This window comes from Lampetra planeri, chromosome 32 (assembly GCF_965212315.1).
Source record: "Lampetra planeri chromosome 32, kcLamPlan1.2.h2, whole genome shotgun sequence".
Classification (NCBI taxonomy): domain Eukaryota; kingdom Metazoa; phylum Chordata; class Hyperoartia; order Petromyzontiformes; family Petromyzontidae; genus Lampetra; species Lampetra planeri.
This window is the reverse complement of record NC_136138.1, coordinates 1,943,698-1,970,632: the sequence shown is the minus strand read 5'-3', so window position 1 is coordinate 1,970,632 and position 26,935 is coordinate 1,943,698. Positions and strand designations below refer to the sequence as shown.

At 46.0% G+C, this 26,935-nt stretch overlaps 1 protein-coding gene and 1 long non-coding RNA gene across 7 annotated transcripts in view; both read left to right on the top strand.

The window, feature by feature from the left end:
- Nucleotides 1-2,234: 2,234 nt before the first annotated feature.
- On the top strand, nt 2,235-6,562 carry LOC144729285 (uncharacterized). Of its 4 annotated transcripts, none has more exons than XR_013587678.1 (3): nt 2,247-2,352; nt 2,442-2,607; nt 5,821-6,562. It is a non-coding gene; the product is annotated as an uncharacterized LOC144729285 (long non-coding RNA). The 4 variants fall into 4 exon arrangements; XR_013587679.1 differs by having other exon boundaries at nt 5,273-6,562; XR_013587680.1 differs by having other exon boundaries at nt 2,235-2,317; nt 2,442-6,562.
- Nucleotides 6,563-12,722: 6,160 nt separating this feature from the next.
- The window catches only part of LOC144729284 (interleukin-17 receptor A-like), a 39,463-nt gene continuing 25,250 nt past the window's right edge, over nt 12,723-26,935 (top strand). The window contains exons 1-4 of one of the 3 annotated variants that reach the window (XM_078609431.1): nt 12,723-15,453; nt 23,897-24,128; nt 24,333-24,357; nt 26,697-26,843. In XM_078609431.1, the coding sequence (XP_078465557.1) occupies nt 23,955-24,128; nt 24,333-24,357; nt 26,697-26,843 (346 nt within the window). In that variant the 5' untranslated portion in view covers nt 12,723-15,453; nt 23,897-23,954. Of the gene's footprint in view, nt 15,454-23,896; nt 24,129-24,332; nt 24,358-24,619; nt 26,844-26,935 lie in introns of those variants that run through there. The other 2 variants (XM_078609430.1, XM_078609429.1) reach the window with 2 other exon arrangements.

Sequence of the window (26,935 nt, the reverse complement as noted above, 5' to 3'; positions counted from 1 at the left end):
GAAAAGTGAGCAAAAACTAAAATCACTCGGACAAGGACACAGGTTGGGACAACTCGAGTTAAAGGACTGGTTATGAGATAAAAATAACAACAATAATAATATGCAGCTTACAAGAACAAACAATTGGTCGAGGCAATTATTCATGAGCGAGATGGGGCAAACGAAAGGTTGCTCAAGTAAAAAGGTTGCAGTCGCGCAGACCGGCTGCAGCGGCACCAAACTTGAAATGTCAAGCGACCACAAGCTGGGAGGGGATGGTTGCAGCCGCCGGAGTATCAGCCGCAACTCCTCCTGTTGATGTTCATCGTGCACAAGGTTGACCACTTGCGTGACTTTGCACAGGTTAAAGATATTGCGCGCATTTTGTTCCCGCCGTCAACTTTTGAGAGTCACGACAATTTTACCTATCCCGGATGAAAAAGTAAATTGCCACTCCGGCTGCACTCACTGGGCCAGAGCAGCGAGTCTGAAGCACGCCTGTCAAGAGACAAGACTGAAGCCGGCAAGGATCAACATCTTCACGTAACACTTTCACGATCTCCACATTGCGTAATTATCTCCTGGCAAAGGCCGGCATTAAATTCCGCCGGCCTTCCACACTCGCCTGTTCCAGGAGCAAAAATTGTTCATTTGTGTTGTCACGAAGTGTATTACTCACGTGGCAGCCTGTTGACCACGTGATACTGGAGCGCAACATATAATGAGACAAGCTGAGCGTTCATCACGAGACTATTTGAGCTTTTAGCTTTTTCTAATCAACGGGACTACGTCGGTTAATCCCCAATCGGGACGTTAACGCTCTCTGACCCACAACCATCGCTGTGATTGGCCCTGCCTCTCTTATGCAATGTCGCATTGTGAATGGGACTCTAAAGGCATTTTACAGCGAACAAAAACAAGTCCTATAACTTGCTAGCTTGTAAAGAAAACAAGCTGATGTATAATTACAATGTTGTTGGATAGTAAGTTGTCCTTTCGATATATTTAATTTTACTTATGCAAGCCACCCACTTTTATTCAGCACATCAAATTTGATTAATTCTGGGGTCAATCGAATGTATTGTCTACTTTGAGTGCAAATAAAAGTGTGTGTATTTAAAACTACCGTTGTGCTGTACTAGTAACGAATTGGAATGTTCTGTTTACGTGACAAACCTCACTAATATGGCTGTGTCGGGTGGTGGCGGGTTTAACGACACATTTAAATTTACGCGATCTGACCCACCCCCCCAAAAAAAAACTCTATTATGGATGAATCAACCCAATTAAATTACTTTTTCCACCTACCTGAAAAAAAACACACACAAGGGGGGCTGAAACATCTGCATTTAATTGGTGTCCTGTCGCGATCGTAATTTGCTAAGGGAACGCTTAACGATTCAGTTTCCTGACGTGACATTGTAATGGAAGGGCATTGCTTTCGCGTCATAGCCAACTTTAGATGCGCCGCATGCGTACAACCGATAAGTTGTGGTACGCTATGCACAGCGCCACTCCGCATTTACTGAATGCTCACTGGGGGATTATTAATCTTTGACGCTGGAGGTGAGATTTCTTCAAAGGAGAGTTTAGCATCTCACTGGAATGATTGTTTTGCGGGACTTTGTTGTTGTTGTTGTTTCCGAATCCCAAAAATATGAGTCGCGAGAAGAAATGTTCTCTGGCTCTAGGAGAATGTAAGAGTATTGCTCATTGCTCTTTCGGGAAGAGCCGCCCGCTGCTTTGCTCTCCGCGTGTCGCCACCTCCTCCCCACTTTGGAGGCATCCTCAGGGCTCGGGCTGAACGGTTTTTGGGAAAATATCTAATTGCGATTTTTCTGACAAATATTGCGATTTGATTTGAGATAAAAAAAAAAGTTTAAGCTTCAGTTCAATATTCACCGTGTAGTAGATTTAAAACACGTGATGGAGCATTTCCACATGATACCATCACAATATGAACTGCTCTATATATTCTGATGCAAGGATGAGAACTTAAGAGATATGAGTTGCTTCCAACATGTATTTATTAAAATGTTTTAATTGAAATAGAACAATCAAACGTAGAAAAATTGTTAAGTTAAATAAATAAAGTTCTAACAATAACAAATAAAACAATTCCAATCAGAAAGTAATAGGACTTTTCAAATCGCAAAAAATCGCAGCCTTTGCGATTTGCTAATCACGTTGTTTAAAATTGCGATTTCGATTTGAAATCGATTACGGTAATCGTTCAGCCCTACTCAGGGCAGCCTGGCCTCAGCTGACGTTCTTTCGCCACCGCTTACAACAACGCCTGGCGAACTCACAGCACAATGTGTGTGTTCGTTATTGATTGGTAATCTCCCGCGGTGCTGTGGATGTGTAACAACTGTACGTTGTTAGTCTCCGCCACTTTTGATCCGAGATTAGTTGTAACGCCGATTTCCCGGCGCTGATGATTTTGGCTCCTTGTTTTGCAGTGAACGTGTCTCGCGGGGCCCGGTGAATGTCCGATGGCTTTCGCGCAATTCTCACCACGGTGGCCCCTCGCGGCAGACTGCGATCAGCGGTCGCACCCGGACTCCACGCCGGGAGGGCTACCGCATGTCGGAGTGTTGCCAGTCGTCTTCGCTGCCTTCCCAACGCGTGAGAAGCCACTGCGGACCTCACGCTGTGTCGCAGAGGTTGCACCGCAGCTTCACGTTCTTGTTTTCTCCGTGTACGTGTGTGTGTGTTGATGTTCTTTCACACCGTGCGTAGCCAGCCGTGCTAATCGGAGGTGCGGGACAACAAACTAAACACAAAAAGCAGTTCTAAAGAAATTAGTTTACAATCTAGATCATTCAAAAGTGGGGACCGTCTTTGTTCAATGGATGACCGGAGTTCGCGTGATGGTTTATGCTCCTTGACGAGATCAGCAGCGAGGTGTTGTGGTTCAATCGCGGCAAGCACTTTGCGTGTAATGAGTGCGACCTCAGAACGTGTTCGTTCGGCAACTGGAAGCCAATGCAGCTCGGCGGACATGGTCGGATCTTGCAGTATCCGTCACGACACGCGCCAAAGAATTTGATGTTCTGTCCGTCTGACCGATGTAAACCCCGTCGCATATTCCGTATGGGACATGGTAGACGCCTTTTATTTGTAGTGCTAGTTGGTATTTGGGTGTTTTGATTACTCCTGCTGTCAATCGTGGATACAAGACACCAGTGAGACCACATCGGTAAGGCGCTATACCATACACACCCACGCTTGGCAAATACTCTCGCCAATGACACGTAACCTCTAAAAGAGAAAACAACAAAGGAAATATCAGCAACTAGCCGCACACAAGGAGGAGAAATGGGAATATCTAATGGGACCTTTTAGCCAGTATCAAAATAATTAAGAAAAAATAATAAGAATAGGCTTTACTCTTTCTAGCAATCAACATATGTTAAGATGTTCAACCACCAAATATATACCTTTGTATTCTTCGCCTATAGGCATTCTCTGGTGTGACACTGGTGAAACAAGGCCACAGCGAAGGCTGTCTCGAGTGTAGGCCAATTCGTTTTCAAAGACAATGCATTTACAGTATCATCAGAGCATGGTTTGTTTGCATGTTTTGCCACAAGTATGTGTGCTTAATGCAGATTTGATGCCAGGCAGTAGGTATTTATTGAGTGTTTGAACATCTTAACGCCTCCTGTTTTATTGCCAGAGAGAGAGTAAAGAAATGGGAATACCCAAGTCACCTCGGAACGTACGCCATCAACCAAAGTTCTATCAGAAACCTTTCCATCTTTTGGATATTGGACGTCAAAAAATCCTTTGGCATTATTTGCTAGAGTAACGTTTTACGTGGCCTGTTGTTATATACACAACACATATTTCTTGATTTGAAGCTTTCGTGACTGCAGGAATCCATACTCTTTGATTCTTTCGGTAAAATCAAGTAGTTAGAAATAAAATTAAACATATTTCTCTCATAAAAATATAAACCAACATTTAAGTTGAAAAAAAAAACCCGTCAACTCTTACAATGTCGGTAAAGATAAGCAGCCCCCCCTCACCACGGAGATACAGTAATGTATCCCAAGGGCTCCCAGTGGGTTAAAGGGCACAGTGCTGATGCACGGCTGTCTTATCGTACGACAGCAGCTGTGAAAACACATGTCCTCCTAACTCCAGGACGCGCAGCCGCTATTACATGACCCTGTCGTCTCTATATCGCATCCATGCATTCGCCTATGCAGATTCAAAAGCATATACGGTATGCCTCTAGAGAAAGGATTTGGTTCTATCTCTGGATTTTATACAAACACCGATGAAGGCCGGAACGGCACGCGAGGGGGTGGGTGGCCGACGCAACACCCGCCCGCCTTTGTCTCACTCGTGGCGATGTTTACACACCGCACCAGCTACTCATTTGAGGCTGAATCAACCTAGGGGAGGCCCAGGGCCGGTTCAGATAATCGTCACTGGTGTTGGCCGTGAGCGGGAATCGAACTCGGACGGCAGAGTTCGTAGTGCCGCGCGCTAACCGTTGCGCCACCGCTCCCCGCAACCCACACATTACAGTGCCACCACAAGGTCCCTACCGGCCACCCCCACCCCTCCCCCGCCACCCACGCGCTTACGCAGCACAGCACAGCTGGTAAATAAACAGCTGCGGGCAGTGTTGAGGTCTCTGCTCGTTACGCGAACATTTGCTCGTTTTGCGAACAAATTGGGCTAAGTTCAAATTTTCCATTAGAGCGAATTTTCGTAAAAACGCTCATTAAGCGAGACACGCCTGTAAAGCATATTTATGTATTTATTGGTTGATTGACCTGTCACTTAAGCAGTTACCTTCTGCACAATGCTGCATTGTCAAGTATGCACGTAGGAATCTTAAGAAAAGTGGCATTACATTTACATTGTGACCATAACGTTGCCACGTGGGTATCATTGGTTGCATCACGATACGGTGTTGCGCAAGATGTTGCTGTATTCAGCAATGTGCTCTACCAAGATACTTTACTGCCGCAACGTTGTTATAGTTGTACACGGTGAGTCAGCCGAATTGTTATTCTCTGAAGAATTTTTACGGCGGTTTAGCCGTTAGCGATACAAGAGGTGAAAATATAGGCCCCGTTAATAATCCCCTTGACGTTATCACTGATATTTGTGTTCATTGCTCTTCGATGTTGTTGTTGTGTGCGTGTTTGGATGTCTGATATGCATGCCGTTCTGGCATTCAGAGGTGCTCGCTAACAGCACTTGCCCCAACAGTCCGTTAAGGCTATATGGGGGGTCTTTGTCTTTGTTTGGATTTCTGATATGCATGCAGAGGATGGTCACACTGGGGATTTCCACAAGCGTTGTGAGTAAAGCTGTGGGTGCTGAGCGTTGCAAGCACACGCTTTGAAAATGTAAGTAGGAGATAAAGACCGAGAAGACAAAGTCCATTTAATGATAAAATAACTAAAGTTATTCAAAAGCATTGTAAACGAATGCTCACTGGAAGCCGCGAAACAGTTCAAATATCTCGGTAGATGCTGGAAGTGAAAGCGATGTAAACATGAGACTAGGTTTGGCAACAGCAGCCTGGTGGGGAACTGGAAACAATCTGGAAAAGTAGATATTTGTCAGTAACAGAAAATAATGAATGTGTCCCGTGGTGTATTCATTAGCGACGCGTGGATGTGAAACGTGGACCCTTAGTAAAGAATAGGGAAGGACAATCAGTCCCCTCGGAAGAAGAGCCTCATGAGAATTCTTAAAACGGCTTATAAGGAGCAGTAATGTCGAAGGAAGTCTGTGAAAGAATTGACGCGGACAAAGATTCAGGGCCAAAGAGTCGGGGTCAAGTGCAAGAAGCTGCGATATATTGTCCAGGTGCCCAGGGTGAATGGTGATCGGCTATCGAGGACGGTGATGGACGGAACACTGCGAGGTGCTCGGGGAAGAAGGAGACTGTGATCTGACTGGACGTCAAACATCGAACACCGGACGGGATGGAAGCCGCCTCAGTCGAGAGACGCAGTGACGAGTCGAAGTGGAGAGAGGCCGCGAGAAGATGCTGAGAGCGACAGAAATGGTGATGGTCCCAACAATCCAAAAGACCGAGGAATTGGAAGAGGACATTTTTTGTTATATTCACTAACAACTCAATTCCTAACGATGTGTTGTCATACACAGGTAGTTGATCCGTCATGGCAGTAGATCTCGTGTGTCAACCGCGGTTGTTTTCAGGAGATGCCACTGCTGTCTTTCGGAGTAAAGCGAATTGTGCCTTTTTTAACCCGTGTAACGCACTTAAAATAATTCCCATACCCAACTGCTGAACCTAAAACAAAACAAACACGTTCGAATTCACGAATCAATTCGTACATTTCAACCCAAACTTGAGACTATTAATGATGGATGGTGTTTACAAAGAGGATGCCTGTGGTGCGTGATTGTTATGTAATATATAAATGATTGAATAATAACACAAAGCCAAGAACCTTGAAACAAAAGTTCACAAATGCACAAAGACTCGCTCATTCATTCGGTTACAATTGCAAACCGTTATATTTTGGTGCAGTGTGCTAACTGCTAGGCTTTCGGATACTTTTATTAAAAGTTGTAAAGCAGATGTAATGTATCATAACACTGGCTTTTACTGGTGGCCGACCCTGCATTTATTTACGCACCAGAATAAATCCCACCGCATGCCCTGATACCAAAGACAAAGATCCCCCGTTTAGCCTTAACAGACTGTTGGAGCAAGTGCTGTTAGCGAGCACCTATCAAGGCCACCACGGCACCACGAGGGGGTGGGTGGCCGCCTTTGTCTCCCTCGTGGTGATGTTATACACATCACACAAGGTACCAATTTGAGGCCGTGTCGACCTAGCTGGAGGCCCTGGACCGGTTCAAATAATCGTCACTGGGTGTTGGCCGTGAGCAGGAATCGAACTCGGTTCGTCGGGGTCGTAGCGCAGCGCGTTAACCACCGCGCTGACGCCTCTGCTGCAGCCCCGTGCATTACATTGCTCAAGAGGTGCACAAGCACACAACTGTCTGGCGTAGAACGCTGCTTCGTCTTGCAAGTAGTTGTACGTTAAAATAGTTTTCTCCAGGACTTTAGGCACAGCATTATTTGTCTTCTTTTCTCGAGTATTTCAACAACAAAAACAACACACATCAACGTACAGAGACCTACACCTATTCACGTTGCCTTCATCGCCGTTGATGAAAGGCAACTCTTGCACTGGTGACCTTGCAATATCTGAATGCTCACAGAAATGCACCCGCCGTGCAAAGGTTTGATTTGCTCGTCAACAAGTGGCCCCTAATAATTACTTGTCAACATCATGTTTTTTTCGCTTGCTCGATTATTACGTGGCACGGTGCTTGGCACATCTCCTGCGTCTCGAACGCAGGTGAACCACAGTTCGATTCTCAGCCACAGCTAAACATCAGTGGCGAGGGTTTTCTCAGCGGAAATTGTTTATTTTGGCCACCCTCGCAATGTAGAAAATCCCAGTGAGGTGACAGAAGAGATAGAGACAAGAGGTAAGGAAATTGTAGACAATAATAGAGATGTCGTGAGATGAGACGAAGCGATGCAGAAAAGTGGAGGCGGGGTGGGGGTGAGAGAGACGAATTGGCATTGATTCTAATAAGTTTGTTGGCTTTATTATTTGAATTTGAGCTCACAAATTGATGCACCCAAATTGTTTGGTGGATCCAGGGTCCCCGTGAGCTACTTGAGGCCCTTGGCGTTTACTCGCTCTCCTCGTGTCACGCCACCACTGAGTAGTTCAACATCCCGGAATTACTAACAAAGTGTGCGTAGGCCTTCATCCTGCAGTGGATTTAAAAGGGGCTATGAAGGTATTCATTTGCTTGAAGGCAAGAGCATCTCATATATCATGTCGGAAATCGTAATGAGCATGTAGATGAAATGATTTGTATTACACTCGTATTGATTGGCAGGCATGAAGAGCCATGGTATGGACATGGATTTTGGAGGGCGACTAACCTCAACAATTATTCCATTTGGGAAGGCACTCATCAGGATCATTCTCCATCACATTTGTTGTTTTGATTTTAATTTGAGCTTTGGACAGCCGATATCCATCTTAAGCTGCAAGGACACTTTGAATATCCTTGGCGTACTCCGCATTCTCTGCAATCCTACTCTTGTTAATTTAAATACACACAGACCTGACGCAGCTGTTTCCCCACATTAGCCACGCTTTGTCCATGCCAATTGACGAGCAGCAGGCTTAAGATATTAACTGGGGAAAAATCTGATTACAAAGCCAATCAAAGATCCCTTCCCAATGGATCTAGGGGCTAAGCCCTTTTCGCCAAAAGCCATTGACTTGGCTGGTCGATGTGGATGTTTTGAAGGTTGAATATGCGCAATCTTAAGGCTCAACATTAATTCAAGTGTGGAAAGCAGAGGAAACACGACTCAGTGCCCCGCCCGCACCGGTGCCCCGCCCGCACCTGTGCCCCACCTACACCTGTGCCCCACCTACACCTGTGCACCACCTACACCTGTGCCCCACCTACACCTGTGCACCACCTACACCGGTGCCCCAGCTACACCTGTGCCCCACCTACACCTGTGCACCACCTACACCTGTGCACCACCTACACCTGTGCCCCAACTACACCTGTGCCCCACCTACACCTGTGCACCACCTACACCTGTGCCCCACCTACACCTGTGCACCACCTACACCTGTGCCCCACCTACACCTGTGCCCCAGCTACACCTGTGCCCCACCTACACCTGTGCCCCACCTACACCTGTGCACCACCTACACCTGTGCCCCACCTACACCTGTGCCCCAGCTACACCTGTGCCCCACCTACACCTGTGCACCACCTACACCTGTGCCCCACCTACACCTGTGCACCACCTACACCTGTGCCCCACCTACACCTGTGCCCCAGCTACACCTGTGCCCCACCTACACCTGTGCCCCACCTGCACCTGTGCTCCACCCGCACCTGTGCACCACCTACACCTGTGCCCCACCTACACCTGTGCACCACCTACACCTGTGCCCCACCTACACCTGTGCCCCAGCTACACCTGTGCCCCACCTACACCTGTGCCCCACCTACACCTGTGCACCACCTACACCTGTGCCCCACCTACACCTGTGCCCAGCTACACCTGTGCCCCACCTACACCTGTGCACCACCTACACCTGTGCCCCACCTACACCTGTGCACCACCTACACCTGTGCCCCACCTACACCTGTGCCCCAGCTACACCTGTGCACCACCTACACCTGTGCCCCACCTACACCTGTGCCCCACCTACACCTGTGCCCCGCCCGCACCGGTGCCCCACCCACACCTGTGCCCCACCTACACCTGTGCCCCAGCTACACCGGTGCCCCGCCTAACTACATTTGTGCCTCCCAATTCTACCTCACATCCTCTGAACCCATCATAGTCACTCTATGTTTCATCTCCCACAGCCTTTATCCATCCTTGAAACAATATTAGTAATAATTTACAACCGTTTAACAGCTGTTAAAGTAAAGAGTTATCAGTAAGACATAAAAGCCCGCATGACACTATATACTAAGTCTTTCCCACTGAGATGCTGGTTTTGAATCTTGTTCTCGGCACTCTTGTGGAGTGAAATGGCGGCGTGAATCTCGTCAACACCGACTGCCTGCAACCCCTCATCCACATTTGGATTTTCCCATTAATTCCACCGACCACGTGGACTAAAACTTGCCAATGTGCCCCACGTATATCGTGCGATGGAATGCTTTGGGACGTGGACATTACCTTGAGCTGGAGGAACCCGATGAGCGATGGAGCTCCTTCTTCACTGGTGCCCAGCCCAAGCTGGGGTCGGCAATGCTGTGAAATGAGACGCCATGAAGTGGCACCATCATTTTTTTTTTCATTTTACCAGGTAAGGACCACTGAGCTGTAATGTTATTTTTCAGAAGCAGCCTGGCAAATCACAAATTATAGCTCGACGAAGTGGCATATCACGTGGAAATGTATAGCGGCCAAATACTCTAAACGCGTGCTTCTTAATGTTGAGGAGAAAATCCACGCGACCACGGGGAGAGAGAGGCGCGCAAACTCCAAATATACAGCAGGCGTCAATGTCGTGATCGAACCCCCGACCTCCTGCATAACAAGCGAGGGAGTTAACATCTCGCCATCTAGCACTGGGCAAGACAGTTCTATTGACGTAATACTGGCCCAGGTGAAGTGGCATTATCTTTCCAGACAGTTCCCCAACGTGACATGGTGCTATGGCAACTATAGAAAGCATTTGTTGTACCACCTGCCACAAAAAAGGACAAAACCGTTACATTTTGATTATAAATAGACTCATGAAGAAGAGGATAAGAGAGTGAAATTGGTCCATGCCAACTATGCTAAAGGCTCATTATGTGGATTGGAGTCCGCTTGTCAGTAATATCTGGCAGATCAGCAGCATTTGTGTTAACATGCCTGACTTCTGATTGCTGATGAGACCCAAAAGATCGAACAAATGCTGAATAATATTAGGCTGGAAAGCCAATAGATTGATGATGGACTAAAACATAATAATATTATTATTTAAACTAGCACTGTCCTCGCACATTTGCGCTGGATTCACAGCCAGGGTGGAGGGTGAGTGGGGTGGGGGGCGTGATGACGTCGCCAGGGTTGCGAGTGACGTTAGCGACAGGCAACAGCACTTGCATGCCAGCCAAAGTTGTTTATAATTATAGCACGTATTGTAATACGTGTATAGTATATAATGTGGACATCCAGACCAGAGTTCTGCTTATATCTGCTTTATGCTATGGCAACTCGTCAAAGTTTCAATAGTCCTTCCAATGCCCGTATGCTGCATGACAACAAAATACCCTCTATTATTTTTGAGGGTCATGGGATTCACATCCCAGGTGATGAAGCCGTCTGTAGACAATGCAAATACACAAATAGATATGTGGTCCGGTTTAATCTGTTTGTGTTCATTTCAACCCGATATATATATTACTTACCAATGAAGTCACACCTGCCCCACAATCTTGCGTGTGTGTGTTTAGGGTAATGCGGTCAGCAAGCAAACAGCATATCATCTCTTATCTCTCACAACAACATAGCTTCGCAGAGATATATTTGGTGACAAATCCTCGTAAGTTGAGCAATATTCTAAATAAAGCACACGGTAAATGTGGCATGTGTTTCAGTGAAGTGAATCACGACTTTTAGCACTGCAGCGTGAATTGTTTATCAAATTTGTATCTTAAGCATTTATTTCGCACCTCCGATTCACACGGTTGGCTACGTACGGTGCGAAAGAAGTCCATCATACATACATTTCAAATATTTCTCATGAAGACAAAAAAAACATGAATGGTCTTGTTTATGTTGTTAGGCTTTGGAGGCGCGCTGTCAACAACCGATCATGCATGCCCTGCATGACGTGTGCGATGGCATTGACAGGGACGCCTGCCCCGTAACTGGGAAAACTAAAGACTGATTCAAACTAGGGCAGGCCTGCGAGGTTACACTTCTGTCCTGTTGTATGCCGGGGAGTCGATCAGCACAGTTCCCACGTTCGTGTTGAGGTTGCCGAGTGCAGGAAGCGTGTATTAGCGCTGAACGATTAATCGATTTCAAATCGCATATTTGAAACAATGCGATTAGCAAATCGCATTGATTTGAAAAGCCCTATTACTTTCTTATTGGAATTGTTTTATTTTTTATTACAATTTTATTTATTTAACTTAACAATTGTTCTATGTTTGATTGTTCTATTTCAATTAAAACATTTAAATAAATACATGTTGGAAGCAATTCATATATTTTAAGTTCTCATCCTTGCATTAGAATATATAGAGTAGTTAATATTAAGATGGTATCATGCGGTAATGCTCCATCACGTGTTTTAAATCTATTACACAGTGAATATTGAACTGAAACTTGACTTTAAAAGATGTAATCGCAAATCAAATCGCAATCGCAATATCGGTCAGAAAAATCGCAATTAAATATTTTCCCCAAATCGTTCAGCCCTAGCTGCAGCAATAGCCTCGCGGTGAATATCCAACATCGAGTTGATCACGTGTGTTGTTTCAAATTGGCGCAGGTGACCATGGCATGGAATTTGAACCAAAGCTCCAGGGCATTGGCTGCACCAGCGTATGCCACGTGAGGGGGGCTAAATGACGTCACAATAGAAGGGGTGGAACGAAGAGCCCAGGGGGTGACTTGAGAGCCGGGGTGGGCAACCTGTAGCAGACCAAGAGGCAACAAGTACCCGTGAGTTCCGCACAGATCCAAGTGTATTTATATATAATATGTTATCATACAACTTATCATACAACTTTCATTCATGTGGTGGAATAAAATAAGTTAATATCTCAGAGGGCTCTGCCTGGTAGGATTGGGATTTGTTGTATTTGTATGTTTTTGGGTGCTTTGTTTGCCTTTCTTGTACTTTGCACTGCTATTGTGTTTTTTACATTGTTTGATGTTGCAACGTTCTTACCCCGTGCCCCTACTGGACGTCTGCGAAAAAGAGCTTTATAGCTCATCGGATTCCCCCTGCAGTACAAATAAAACATCCTGATTCGGAAACATTCTGATGGAAGAGCCGCACGCGGCTCGGCAGACGCCAATTGGCCACCGCTTGCTTGAGGGTCATCGCCCTTTAGGCCTTGCGCGTTGGACGTGGCGAGCAGGCCACGTGCAGGGTCGGAGACAACAGCAGCAGCGTTCATTCCCTAACTCGCCGTCCGCGCGCTCTCCTCGGCGTGCGTCCCCTGTGAGGCAACGACGCCCACGTTATTTTCCCCTCGGGTTTCTTTCTGGCGAGGAAGTCACATTTAGGTCTTGAGCGTTCTTCGATGTCTAGTTGGTGTCACTCGACGACCTCATCCGATCGGTTTCTGCCCCTTGAAAAAAAATTGCCTTTTTTTAGGCATTTAGCTCTCCTGATCATACCTGGGATTCGAATCAACGGCGTTCATCTCGCCTAATGACAGTTTCAAGTAACACGAAAACACGCAGCAGGTCGGCCACGAGAAGGCCAGGGTTTGAGTCTGTGCAGGGACAAAGCAGTCCGCAGACAACGCGAGATTGGACCCGGCCACTGCAATGTGAACAAACAGCTTCATGACCTTTGACCCTCAGGTGGTGTTGCAGCCATGAAATGATGACAATGCAGGCGGCAATAGCCTTCGCTACCGTCCCACCCTCAGTAGGAATGTGCGTTCTGTGAGTGTGTCTGGGGAGCGGTAGTGTAGCAGTCAACTGCTACAGTTGACACCATTATCTGAACGGGTCCTGGGGCATCCCCTAGGTCGACTCAGCCTCAAACTAGTACCTGGTGCGATGTGTAAACATTGGCACTGGGGAGACAAAGGCGGCCGGGCGTGGTGATGGCCACCCACCCCCTCGTGTGCTGTGCCGACCTTCACAGGTGCTGCTCGCTAACAGCAACTTGCTCACAACGTTACAGGCGACGCGGGGGATCTTTGGATGGGGGAGAGGTGGCGTAGTGGGTGAGCGCACACGACCATGCTGCCTGGCGGCCCCGTTTATTATGTCGGCGGCGATTCATCTGAAAAGGTGCCGGGCCTCGCCTAGGTCGACTTTGCCTTGAGTGAGTACTGTCCACCAAAATAAACCTTGCCCATCGCAGTTTGGCGGCGAGATGTCCCTGTTATGGTTGTGCATCGTAAACAAGTTTACTGTTCGGTGGTAACTCGTAACTGCACTCTGCTCGCAGTGACGCTGCCGAGCCATCATACATTCGTATCAAGTAAAAGTAATTTTCAGTTTGTTAGTTTTCTATTTTTTAAACTGCATAACATTTACTGTATCTTAATTTCCAGTACAGCACTGCGACACTGCAGAATTCCCGATCGACATCAATTTGTAATTTGTTGCAATTTATCACCGCAGGTAATTTTATCGTGTTTTATATATTTTCCAAAATACTTCCCATTCCATGTTTGGGTTAATGTAGCGTAACATGAAACAAAAGAAGGGGTGTGTCGTATTACGAACTGACAACCAAACCCTAGTTTTGGTTTTATTTTGGCAGGTAAGTCCCACTGAGCTAATCTCGTTTTCATAAGCGACCTGGCTGTCACAAATGATAGCTGAACCAAAGTGGATTGTCATCACGTGGACATTTATAAGCAGCCAAATACTCTTAACGCGTGCTGTTGATTCTTAATGTGAAGGGGGGAAACCGGAGGACCCGGAGAAAAATCCAGGCAACCATGGGGGGGAGAGACACCGCACACTCTAAATATACAGCAGGCGTCAGGGTCGGAATAGAACCCACGACTTTCTGTATACCAGGTGGGGTAGTTAACATCTCACTACCGCGGAACCCCATTTGCCTCTTGAGTTTTTGGATCGCGGATTTGCCGATTGCGGCTATTTTCAAGGACGTAACCACCGCGATAGGCAAGGCTTTGGTGTACTGTATCTGGTTCAGTGCTTAAACATCATCACGAGGGAGACAAAGGTGGCGTGGGTGTGCCTGGCCACACGACCCACTTTTGTGCTGTGCCCGGCCTTCGTAGGTGCTCGCTAACAGCACTTTCCATAACAGTCTGTGTCGGCAATAAGGGCCTTTCGGCCTCTGTGTAAAAGCACATTGCTCTTCAGTGATTAGATGAGTTTTATTGTTTCATGATTTTTGTTTTACATGCAGTATAAAGTAGATGGAATTCATTAAAACGTCCAGGTGTCTATTGTTCAAGCCAGCACGAGGTAGAGGGCTCACCTCACTTAAAGGCACTGAGACAGTGGTTTAAATTCAGCATTTTCATGGTAGGTGCCAGGCTTTTCAAATGTCAGCCACTGTCGGCATTGATTATATGGATATATTTCTAATATTATAGTCCGGTATGTTGACAAATGTGTGGAATGTGTGCTACGTTCTAGAGTAGAAAACCCACGAAAATATAAGCAATGCATTTGTGGCCAAAAGTCCTGGCTGTTTATACAATGTGGTGTCCACATGGTTTAAGGCACCATGGTTATAGCCTTTGGTTACGTTTGTCGACATGGTCAACATGTATACCAGATACTCAGAAATGTGCACGTGTGAATGCATGAGAGCAATGTTTACACAGCTTGGAAGGATTGCATGCGTTATGAAATCATCTTGTCAATATCAGATTCATATTTGTGATTGTGCAAACATCAGCCCGAACTCAAGTCGACGAAAGCAGTCCGCCTTCGGTAATCATTAACCACAGTGACGCCACCTGCCAGGCAGCAGTGAGTGGGTTGTCTGGCAATCGGTGCTATTTGTGTTCCGTCTAACACTTTGACTTGCACACCTATGCCTTCGCAACACTTGGATGTAGGCACAGTGATGCTTTGTTAAAACTTACCGTGCGAGTATCTGTCGGCACTGACAGTGGAGGTACTTATTGTGACTTATTATCTAAGCTATGAATCTCGACTACATTTACAGGAGGCGATGTTACGCACGTTTGGCCAGGACTCCTGGGACTTTGTTGAAAGTGAGTAACAATCGTGTTTGCTCTGCGTGGGGTGGGAGCACTGCTCTGTGAATCTGACGATTTGAGCAGTTGATTGACACGGAGCTGTGGGTTATTGCTGTTACAGTGGAAGTAACTGCGCATTCGTTTTGCTGTTCATGTACGTATGTATGTTGAAGTTCTTTCGCACAATATTAGTTAATGTACTGTTTACATTACCAGTTCCCGAGTATGTGATTTCATATGACAAACTTGCTTTTTGATTTTGTTCTGTAAATAAGTTATGTATATAAACAATTTGGTAATTAATATAAATAATGTATTTCAAATGCAATTTGAATAAATAAAATAAAAAATTCGGAAATAATTGTTGAAATCGATCTGATTCAAAACATATGAGGACCCAATCAAAACCATCACCTTGCCATATATAGCAGGGGTCACCAAAAAGATCTCCAAAATCATGAGCAAACACAAGATCCAGGTTCGCTTCAACACAGTACATAAAATCTGTGATCTGATCCCATCTGTGAAGGATGTGATCCCTGACATGCAATACCCCGGCGTCTACAAACTAAGCTGTGTCTGCGGCAGAAGTTACATTGGGGAAACTAAGTGACATGTCTCGGACCGTGTTCGTGAACATAAGGCAGATCTGAAACATGGTGGGACCAATTCCTCGGCCGTGGCTGATCATTGTTTTAATGCGGTGGGCTCACACGAAGTTGATTTCTCTAAGACGAAGGTACTTTGCAAACCCACTAGCTATCAACAAAGATTCCCTCATGAAGCCATCCACATATACAGACACAGACACAACTTCAATTGAGAAGATGGGTAACACTGAGTAATCATTGGAAGGACGTTATCAACCAGTTTAAGTCATAACTGGCTGTAATGTTCCCATCCTACCACCTTCCAATGTTCGTTGTTATCTTAGACTCTCTGATTTTACCTTAACAGGTTAAATTTCCCACACCAACACAGCCACCTCGCTCGCCAAGCTCGACGTTGCTGCTCTGCGATCTCCCATCAACATGCTAATCTCTCACATTAACATGCTCATCTCTCACATTAACAAGCTAATCTCTCACATCAACATGCTAATCTCTCACATTAACATGCTAATCTCTCACCTTAACATGCTCATCTCTCCCATTAACATGCTCATCTCTCCCATTAACATCATGCTCATCTCTCACATTAACATAGCCACCTCCGTGCCCTCGTCGTGGACGTCGCCCTCCTATCTCACATTAACATGCTAATCTCTCTCACATTAACATCACTAGCCCCGCCCACTCTGTGTATTACCCTTGGGCTACACCCATTTTAAACCTTTAAAAAAAGACTGCCTCAGTAGCTTTCCCCCTCTTTTTCTTCCTGATGACAAACGCTTGTGTTGAGATCAAAACTTCGTTGTTTTTTGTTATTTTCTTTGAACCTATCTACGTGAATTTACCGAAAGACCCAAAGAATAATCATGAGCTGAACCATTTTTCTCGTGAATATTTCAGATTAACTGCAATATACACCCATCCTTGGATGGGCAAAAAAAGCTATTAATTATGTTAGCCCTTCATCAACCCACTATTGGATGAATGCCTCCTCGCACTTGCGTTGGCCATGGAGGTTCACTGAGCACACTTGACCAACGCTGGCCAGTTCAGGTTCGAGAAAGGGAAGGTTCAGGACCAGCTCAGATGTCACTTCGAAACTGACGTCAGCCAGGGGCCTGGAATCAAGCCCAGTTTGACACATTTATAACGCAGTGTGTTAACTAGTGTGTCACCGTCCCGAGCTTCTGATTAAAAGTGCAGATTATTTTTTTCAACATATTACAGTGAATTTCGATTTAAAGCTTTCGTGACTGCAGGGATTCATATTCTTCTTAGTTCTTTCGGTAAAGTCACGTAGAAGGGAAATAATAAAATAATAAAAATAAAACATCATTTAGGACGCTGTCTTTCTGACAGCTGTTCTTCACCTGAGGACGGCTGCTTGCGTTATGGCCGAAACGTCGTGAGAATTTTTATTATGTTTTCTTTTTATTATTTCCCTTCTACGTGACTTTACCGAAAGAACCAAGTATATATTACAGTGAAGCTAGTGTGTTTCTTTCATTCTAAATGGGTGAAATAAACTGCACGCTTCTTAACGGCCACATACACATGCGTCTCTTGCCGTTTTAATAAATTATAGACAAGACACATCATTGCTGCTGCATGAGCACTTGAGAGTGTGCATGAATTGTATGCATTTTAAAGGAAATTTCCCTTAATGGCTGAATCCACTGTGACGACACGATTGCACTGTGGCTGTACGAATTAATTCACTGCAAAGTCTGATCTTTGTTTGCGTTCTGGAAGGAATTACATCATGTCTTGTGCCTTTAATAGATACTTGCTGACAATTTGCCCCGATAAGTACACAAGGCTCAAATATATTTGCGTGTGTGCAAACATTCTGTGTTGCCCTTTCAGTCTGAAAAGACTGCATTCCGACCGCAGGTATTGTTGTCAATGCAAACATGACTCCTTGTAAAAAAGTGTCAGTTTTATTGACAGATAAAAGGGTAAAAAAACTATTAGCATATTTTGCTACTGGCAAAGGAGGTTCAAATGGTGTAAATGCTTACCCCGAGCTCTCAAACTCTGATGGTGCATTGTCTTTGAGTTGTGCGCCTTTTGACGTCATCTGGTCCAACACCATGTGAGACCAGGCTCTAAGAAAAGCTGTCTCGGGTGTGGACCAATCAATTTCAAGGACATTGCATACATTATCAGAGTTGTGTTTTTTGTTTGCATTCCGACCGCAGGTATTGTGGTCAATGCAAACATGACTCCTTGTAAAAAAAGGTGTCAGTTTTGTTGCCAGATAAAAGGGTAAAAAACAATTATCATATTTTGCTACTGGCAAAGGAGGTTCCAATGGGCTGATGAAGTCATTGATATATTTTCACCGATGAATACTACCCTGGTGTAATGGTGGCCAGTTCGACCTCCAGGCGCAGTCGTGGACACAATGGGGATGTTTATTAAATCCCTCCATCTGTCTCTCCACCCAGCAGTCGGAATGGGTTCACCACACTTAATCAATCGACAGGCCACATATTGTGTCGGGTATGTAGGTCGAAATTCTTTCCCAGCGTACATAGCCAGCCGTGCTAATCGGAGGTGTCTGGCCAGCGTGGAAGAGTAGGCCAAATACTCTCTAGAAGAGCTGTCTGGAGCTCTCTCTAGTGGAGGCCTTTTCACCAGCAGTGGTGTTAGCCAGGCATTTCAATGCTGCACCTTTACCCTTCTTCGTACTGTACTGTGATTGCACCTAATCCTCAACATGCTACGGGCTACACACAGTTGCTTTATCTTTCAACATGTGTACAGGCTCTTAACAGCTTTCATAGCTTTCTAGCAGACTGCATTATTTATGGATTATATGTATAGCTCATGTATAAACTCCCCGTCAAGGCGACACACAAATGCTTTACAGCCATATATTGTACGTGCCTGCATGTATGTTGAACTTATTTCGCACCGTACGTTGCCAACCGTGATAATCGAAGGTTCGGGGGAAGGACAACAAACTAAACACAAAAAGCAGTTCTAAAGAAATGAGTTTTCAATCTCCTTTTAAAAGTGCATAGCTCCAGTGGCTTCCTAATATCGGAAGGAAGAGCGTTCCAGACGGCCGCAGAAGTGCTTCTGAAAGCGCGCGATGCAGTGACCCATCTTTGTTCGACGGTGGGAGGAAACCGGAGCGTGCGGAGAAATGAACTAGAAACTATTCTTTATTTGACCAGGCGAGGCCCACTGACCTACACAGACGTTTTTCAGAAGCGACCTGGCCACAAGTGGTAGTTCAACCAAGTGGATTCTCATGTGGACATTCATAGCAGCAGCCAGATACTCTGGACGCGCGATGTTGATTCGAAATGTGGAGGGATAAGTAATATTTAAAACAACTTTTTTTTAAACACGCTTTAATGAAATGTACCCTACTAGTAATGGAAGAACTCCACGACTCCGGGAAGTGGCCCCGAAGCTTGCCATAACGTAAGGGGCCGTGGCCAATTACAGCCAACGTCAGTTGAGCGTGGACAATTAGACCCAAGCCGAAACATAACATATAAAAAGGAATGTAGAGTCGATACCACATTGGGAAGTGGGTTCAAATTGAGTTACAAGATTTGAAGAAACAACGACAACAACAGACAGATTGAGTTAATAGAAAGCGTGTAAAAATAAAAAAACCGGAGGACCCAGAGAAAAATCCACACGCCCACAGAGAGAGAGAGAAACACAAACTCCAAATACACAACAGGCATCAGGGTCGGGATCAAACCCTCGACTTCCTGTATACCGGGCGAAGTAGTTAACATCTCGCCTCCGTGGTGGCCACGCGGCCACGCGTGCACGAGACGAACGTTCGGCGGCGGTGCACTCGGAGACGCAAAGTTCGGTCTGCGGTGCTCCTCCTCGGACACCCCCCCCCCCACGCAGCCACCCGGTGGGACGGTTTCCGTGTGCCTGGTGGCTCCTGCTGTGATTGGAAATTGAGGAGCTCCACTCGATCATGGGACCTCCTTTGCCAGTACCAAAATATGAGAATAGGTTTTCCCCTTTTTTCTGGCAACAAAACAGGTGTTAAGATGTTAAAACACCAAACTGAAACCTTTTACAAGGAATCATGTCTGCTTTAACCACAATACTTGCGGTCAGAATGCAAACAAAAAACATACTCTGATAATATATGCATTGTCTTTGGAACTGATTGGTCCACACCAGAGTCAGCTTTCTTTAGAGGCTAGTCTCAGAAGGTGTTAGACCAGAGGAAGCCAAAAGGCGTATGTGGTGCGAATGCACCACAAGCGAGCTTCACTCACTTGTGGTGCATTCGCTCTCAAATGAACAACACGTACCGCACATGCCGTCTGCTTCGCAGAGGACGTTAAAGATTCTCAACGACGTTGTTCGAAACGAGCAGGCCTACTCCTTGTGTGCCGGCGTCACAGTCCAAACATCCCACTTTTGTTCAAGTGTAAATGTGCCACGTGGAATTTTGGCGTCTATTTTAAGAACAATTTGGTCATTCCTAACGTAAATAACGTGGCCGGCGGTGGGGCTAAGTGGTGAGAAAGTGATGCCAAGTGTGTTTACCAAGCCACTGAACCCATCGCGGAAACCATTGATCTCGCCTGCCCAATGTCAAGACAAGTGTGGGACTTTCGTTAATTCCCCGTTGCACGCGGGATGCCGCTGCGGCGTGACGCTCAGCAAACTGGACTCGCGATCCAGAGGTCGAAGGTTCGATTTCTCGGAGTGGCAGCTTTAGCAATGGGAAAGTCGTTTTTAGTTTCCCCCAGCCTCTGTCCACCCAGCAGTATAATTGGGATCGTCAATAGGTATAAGTCGCGTGCGGTGGGGTAAACGTCGGGTTTCCCACCTCTTCCAAGATGTTTCACCGGCGTGGAAGAGTAGGCCAAATTACCCTCTATAGGGGCTTTCCAGAGCTCCCTGCTGTGGAGGCCCTTCTGCCAGCCGTGGTGTAAACAGGAAATTGTAAGGATGCACCTTTGCCTACCTATTACACGCAACACAACATGATCTACACTCGGGTCTCGAATGCCCATCTAACCACGCTACGGCAGAACTAGACACGCTTCGCTATCCCGGTCCGGACCACAAGCTGGGTCCCGGACCGCGTGGCTAGAGGCTTCTTCTCCCCATCGTGGATCTTCTTGTCACCAGCACACGAAGAACCCCGAGCTCCTCACGGAGCCCTCGTTATATGCCCCCCGGGCTGGGGCTGGCTCTGCCCTTCGCCCCGCCCACCTTCCAGGCCCCTCGAGCTCTTTCTCGAAGGTTCCCGAAAGCTCCTTTGGATCACGTGACCGTACCCACGGCCCCCGTCCACCGGTGGCCCCCCTCCAATATCGTCCGGTCACGTGTCAGCAGGTCAACCAGCGTATCGTGCCCCAACCTCACCCTGGCTGGCCGACGCTCGCTCCCTCACCGGGAGCCCGCACCGCACACTGCTCGCGGTGCCTCCACGCGAACCAGCGCTCACCCAAGCCCCGCTAGGGCTGGTGGTACTACATCCCGTCACCCGGGCTGCCCGTAATGACAACACATTACCCGCCGTGGCTTCGCAAGCCCCGGCACCATACAGTGACAAGCACAGTCACTACAAATTCACAATCACCCTGAGCCTTTTATCGTACAAACATCAATGGTATATCCGCCACTCGTGGGAGTTATATTTGGTGGTTTTATGATTCTATTCATGGAGATAAACCGCTCGCATTGAGCTGCCATGAGGTTGCAAATTGCTCTGAATAACAAAGAGTTAGCTGTGAAATGTCACCGCTATCCTGTACTTAATATAATTGCTAGCACGAAAACGCCACTCATCGTCTTTTATTTAAGATGATTCAGACAGCTCCCTGTCTTCATGATATAAAGATATATCTTTTTATACATAATCTTTTATATATTTGCCCCCGTGTCGTTAATAAAAAGACAAATCTCTATTCCATCGCTGAAACTCTGACTGACAGCTGAGTTAGACATCATGCTGGATCACTAATTTTGTTTTCAGTTACTTTCTCAGTCTTACTTGCCCCAGCCCTGTCAACAGCATCAGCTCTGCGATCAGCTAAATGTGCCGAACCACCCCCAACTCTGTTGTTGATGTACCATGCAGAGCCAGCGAGAGGTCAGGTGGGCCGTTTTGCGTTGGGCCTTTTATCCAAGAGGGCTTCAAAGGGGGGCCTGAGAAAGGGCAGAGGAGGGGCCCCATCTTGGCATTTTGCCCCAAGCCTCCAAAAAATATTTCTAGAACCCTGTCGCTATGCTGGTCCAATTATCACGATTACCGTGGTAAGACGGTGCTACAAAATCCTGTAAATTATAATACAGTATTCCCCTCATTATTCGCGAGGGACACGTTCCGCAGATGCTCATTAAGAGCAAATTTCGCAGATAATGATATTGGCCTTAAATGAAGAAGCTATTAAATACGTGAACATTATCATATTAACACATGACTTCATAGAATCACTTCATCTCTCATCATTTTATCTCCTCATTTTATCTCATCATTTTATCTCCATCACTTTCTCTCGTGTAGACTGTAGAGTCGCGGATAGCCAAATTTGTGAATGACGAGGGAATATTGTATCCACAATAAATCGTATCACACATTTTGCTGAATATCGTTATTTCATGATTATCGTCGCTGCTCATTCACATTGGTTTCAATATTTTGCTCCTGTAAATATATGTATACAGTAACAAAGGCACACTGAATACAGTTCTACATTAATGGCTATAAATCCATAAAATTGGTACTCTGCAAAACTATTTATAGAGCTTTTGACAGCATAGCAGTCGTAGATGTGTGCGTTTAAGTAGTTTAATAATGTTCTGCATAAGTGTGGTATAGATTGTATAGTTGCAATGAATAGAAGACCTATGTCGAGCGAAGTGCTGTTTAATGTACTGGGAGTACAACAAAGCACAAACACAATACGAGAAAGATGCAAAATGCAGTTGCAAAGTTACGATGGGAAAATTATGTCGCATTAATCACAATGAGGTGAAAATGTCTATCGGATCATGTCCCGAAAATTTATATCTTGAAAATCTGAGCAATTATAAATCTGCGGTGGCACTTTAACGCACAGTGTAAACTGCCCTGGTATATCTCGTCCAACCTGCGACACACGAGAAACCCTCTACGTGCCCTGGAGACAACCCAAGAGTTTGAACTCGAGATCTTATGGGCGCTGGCTCAACACACTGACATTGATTGGGTTGAGTAACCAGACACACTCTGCCGACGCTCGTAGGACAATGTCTACTCGATGTTCACGTCAGCCGTCACCTCTGTGTCATGATTGGGTCTCCACTGAGTCTCAATGTTTGTGATTGACGTTATCGAATCAAAGCACTTGATCAGAAGGAGCTAATAACTGCTCTCCAACGTGCATTGATAGTATATCGTTCGCACTAGCCGTGTAGACCGCGATGTTTGAGCAACAGAAGAACACAGGGAAACAGCTTTTGATATGGTGTGCAGTTTAAATGGAGATGCATGTCATAAAAGTAATTCGGAAATGCAATCTTTTGGTACAATCAATCATTGATTATTTTTAAAAAAAGTGCAATTCACAAAACGTATCAATGCGCCTATCACAAAAATTATAATCTAAGTTGACACATAAGCACGTTCTTGAGTGCCAATTATACGATTTTGACAGCATTTATGCCTCCTAAACATAAGATCCGACAACATATTTTGGAAATATCAAGAGGTGACTTGAAGCAAGCCGAGGGCCCGACTGTAACTCGAATGTGTCCTGTGCTGACAATACAACCATCAACAAACATCAACAAACATCCAACAACAACGTTGGCTTCCCCCCCCTCTCCCTCTCTGATTCCGTGAAATGACTCCACAGGGCTTCTGCGCGCGCCCCGCGTTTAGCCAACGTTGACGACACCCGCGACGCGCCACCGATGAACGTGAAAAGGAACCCGCAGCAGCATCAGCACCAGCAGCTGCTGCTGCCGCTGCTGCTGCTGCTGCGCTTGTGCCTGGCGGCGCTGTGCGTGCGCCGCCAGGCACCACACGGGCACGCCACGGCCTGCGGGCGCGGCGTTCATCTACGGCACAGCAACTGCTCACAGCCGGTAAGCCCGGGGGGGCGCACCGACGCTCAACTCATCCGTGCCGGCTCGCAAACGACACCGTGGGACGGCGCGCTTTGTTTGGCATGGCGCGCGTTGTTGGCGAAAGGGGCGTTTGGCCTTCGATCTCCGACCGGCAATGAATCTCAGCTTTTCAATTTGCCCATTTTAAAGTTGTTGTGTGTGTTTGTGTGTGTTGCTTTGCAGGGAATTGTTTGTACAATACGAGAAGGTAAGGGACGCTGTTATTGATCACATCTTTTCTTATCATTTGCGCGATAAGGCACACGGGTAATGAAATTACCAACAGTTTATGTATTATGGCCTATGCAGTACAAACGTTTCACAATACATGTCTATGATTTTTATTTTTGCAAATCTTTTAAAATGTTGATGCATTGACGTGGCCAAATCGACGTTTATGTTTAACCATCATTCTGATAGGGGTATGAAGGGGGGGGGGGAAAGCTTAATTACATCATTTATTTTGTTTAATCACAGCAATGTTACAGGTGCTATATCACTCATGTAGGAGGCTGCCACGTTTTCCACAGACCAAACCCAGACATTTCTCAGTAAAATGTAATAAAGTTCAACACAACGCCACCAGATCTCGGGAAAGAATCAATTCCTGCCGCCAGACACACAGATGCCAGACGCCAATTCACAGACTGCCCAAATAAAACCTGGACAGGTGGCTATGAGATGTTAACTACTTCGCCTGGTATACAGGAGATTGTGGGTTAGATCCCGACCCTGATACCTGCTGTATATTTGGAGTTTGCGTGTCTCTCTCCCCGTGGTCACGTGGGTTTTTTATCCGGGTCCTCCGGTTTTTCCCTCCACATTTAGAATCAACAACACTCGTTTAGGGTATTTGGCTGCTACAAATGCCCACGTGTTAAGCCACTTCGTTGAGTTATCACTTGTAGCAAGGTCACTTCTGCAAAAGAGCTCAGTCGGCCTTACCTGATACAATAAAAACAAATGTCAGTTGAAATAATTTAAATTTATATTACCACTCTACTTTTGCAAGGGTGACCTAAATAGTGGACTTACACAAAACTCAAACACAAGTGGTGACAGAGAGGCAGCTCGGTCGGTTCCTGCCACGAAAACCTCTCTCTGGTTTCCTCACAACACGAGGGAATGACTCACTTGGTGAACAAATAGAAAACACTCACTTAGGGTTACACAGATTACTCTTTAATTCGTGGATTAAAGATGTTCTAAACAGTATAATTACTGCCATGATGATTGTTTAAGACATTTTTTTTTCATGTTTTTGAAATCTGAGAGTATAAAAAATAATCTTCTGCTTGAACCCAAATCCAAAACACACGTGTGTCGTTGTATTGTTTTTATTATAAGTATCCGTGACTTTATGTAACACCTTGAAATTAGTTTCATGAATAACTCGGGGGTCTAATGCCTCCTCCCATCAGAATATCAGAACACTAGGTGGACACTGTAATTATGCTCCAGTGCCACACTGTAGATATGAACTCTACTTCTTGATGATTATTTTTTTGGACTGGCAAATAAAGCCAGCAGCAAACTGCAATTATTAAGTATGTTTCTACTGACGAAAAATAACAATATGTTTTAGCTTTCTGGCAATAAAGCAGGTGTTGTGATGTTCAAACACCAACTATATACCTCTTGCACGGAATCAAGTCTGCATTAACCGCACATACTTGTGACAAAACATACAAGCAAACATGCTCTGATAATACGCGCATTGTCCTTGAAACTGATTGGCCAACACCAGAGAAAGTCTTCTTCATGGCCTCGTCTCACCACCATTGTCAGACCAGGGAACGCCAAAAGGCGAACAGCACAGAGACACTGCACGTAGCAGAACACTCAGAGTTCGGGTCGAGCAGTTTTATCGATGGAACCTTTTTCCCAGTATCCAAAACGATTAAAAATAAGAATAGGTTTTACCCTTTCTGGCAATAAAGCAGATGTTAAGATGTTCAAGCATGAAACAAATACCATTTTTTGTATGTTTGTACTGCTTGGAGAACAATCAACGTTGATTGTCTGATGAAAATACTCAAATGCAGGAAAGGGACGCTTTGACCTGAATCACGAGGGTTTCATTTTGAATTTGTTTTCGAGCGCCGGCGATGCTGATGATGACGAGCAAATCGTGACCCTGATTTAGTCTGCAGAGTTTATGTCTCTCGCCTTGGCAGTCGGCGCAGTCCCCACCGGACCACCATTTACCGATGCCACGGTCGACATTGCCACTTGTCTTTGTCCGTTGTGAAGTGGCCATTGAAAAAAACACACCGCAACATCCGTCGTGTGTATTATTACCTTTTGAATTTTCAAAGCTGTCCACGAATTGCTTTAAAATGCCAGGTATCGGTTATTATCGCTGGGTTCCCACCCGGCTGGATCTTTTTCGTATCGAAACGTGGCAGGCAATGCCGGTAATTGACGCACTTTTTTGTTTTGCAATCAATCTCTCAGTGGTACTATCTTTATTGGTGTTCAGGCAGCATCTGCCACCCATTTCTGTGGGCCGTGTTGGTGTGCTGTGTGTGCCGTGTGGTCTCACAGCAGCGGCCAATCACCACAGCTGGTTCACGCCGGCATCGTGGACACCCTCTGCCCCACGCTCCCTGAGCCTGAGCGTGGTCGTCGCTCCGGGAGCCGGTGGACGTCGCACTCCTTGGCTGCGCGCAAGCTGGGAGGTTAATCCAGACGGTGAGGAATTCACGAAAGAGTCGCAGCACCGAGCAGCACGCTTGGCTACGTACCTACGTTGAACTTCTTTCGTACCGTACGTAGCCGACCGT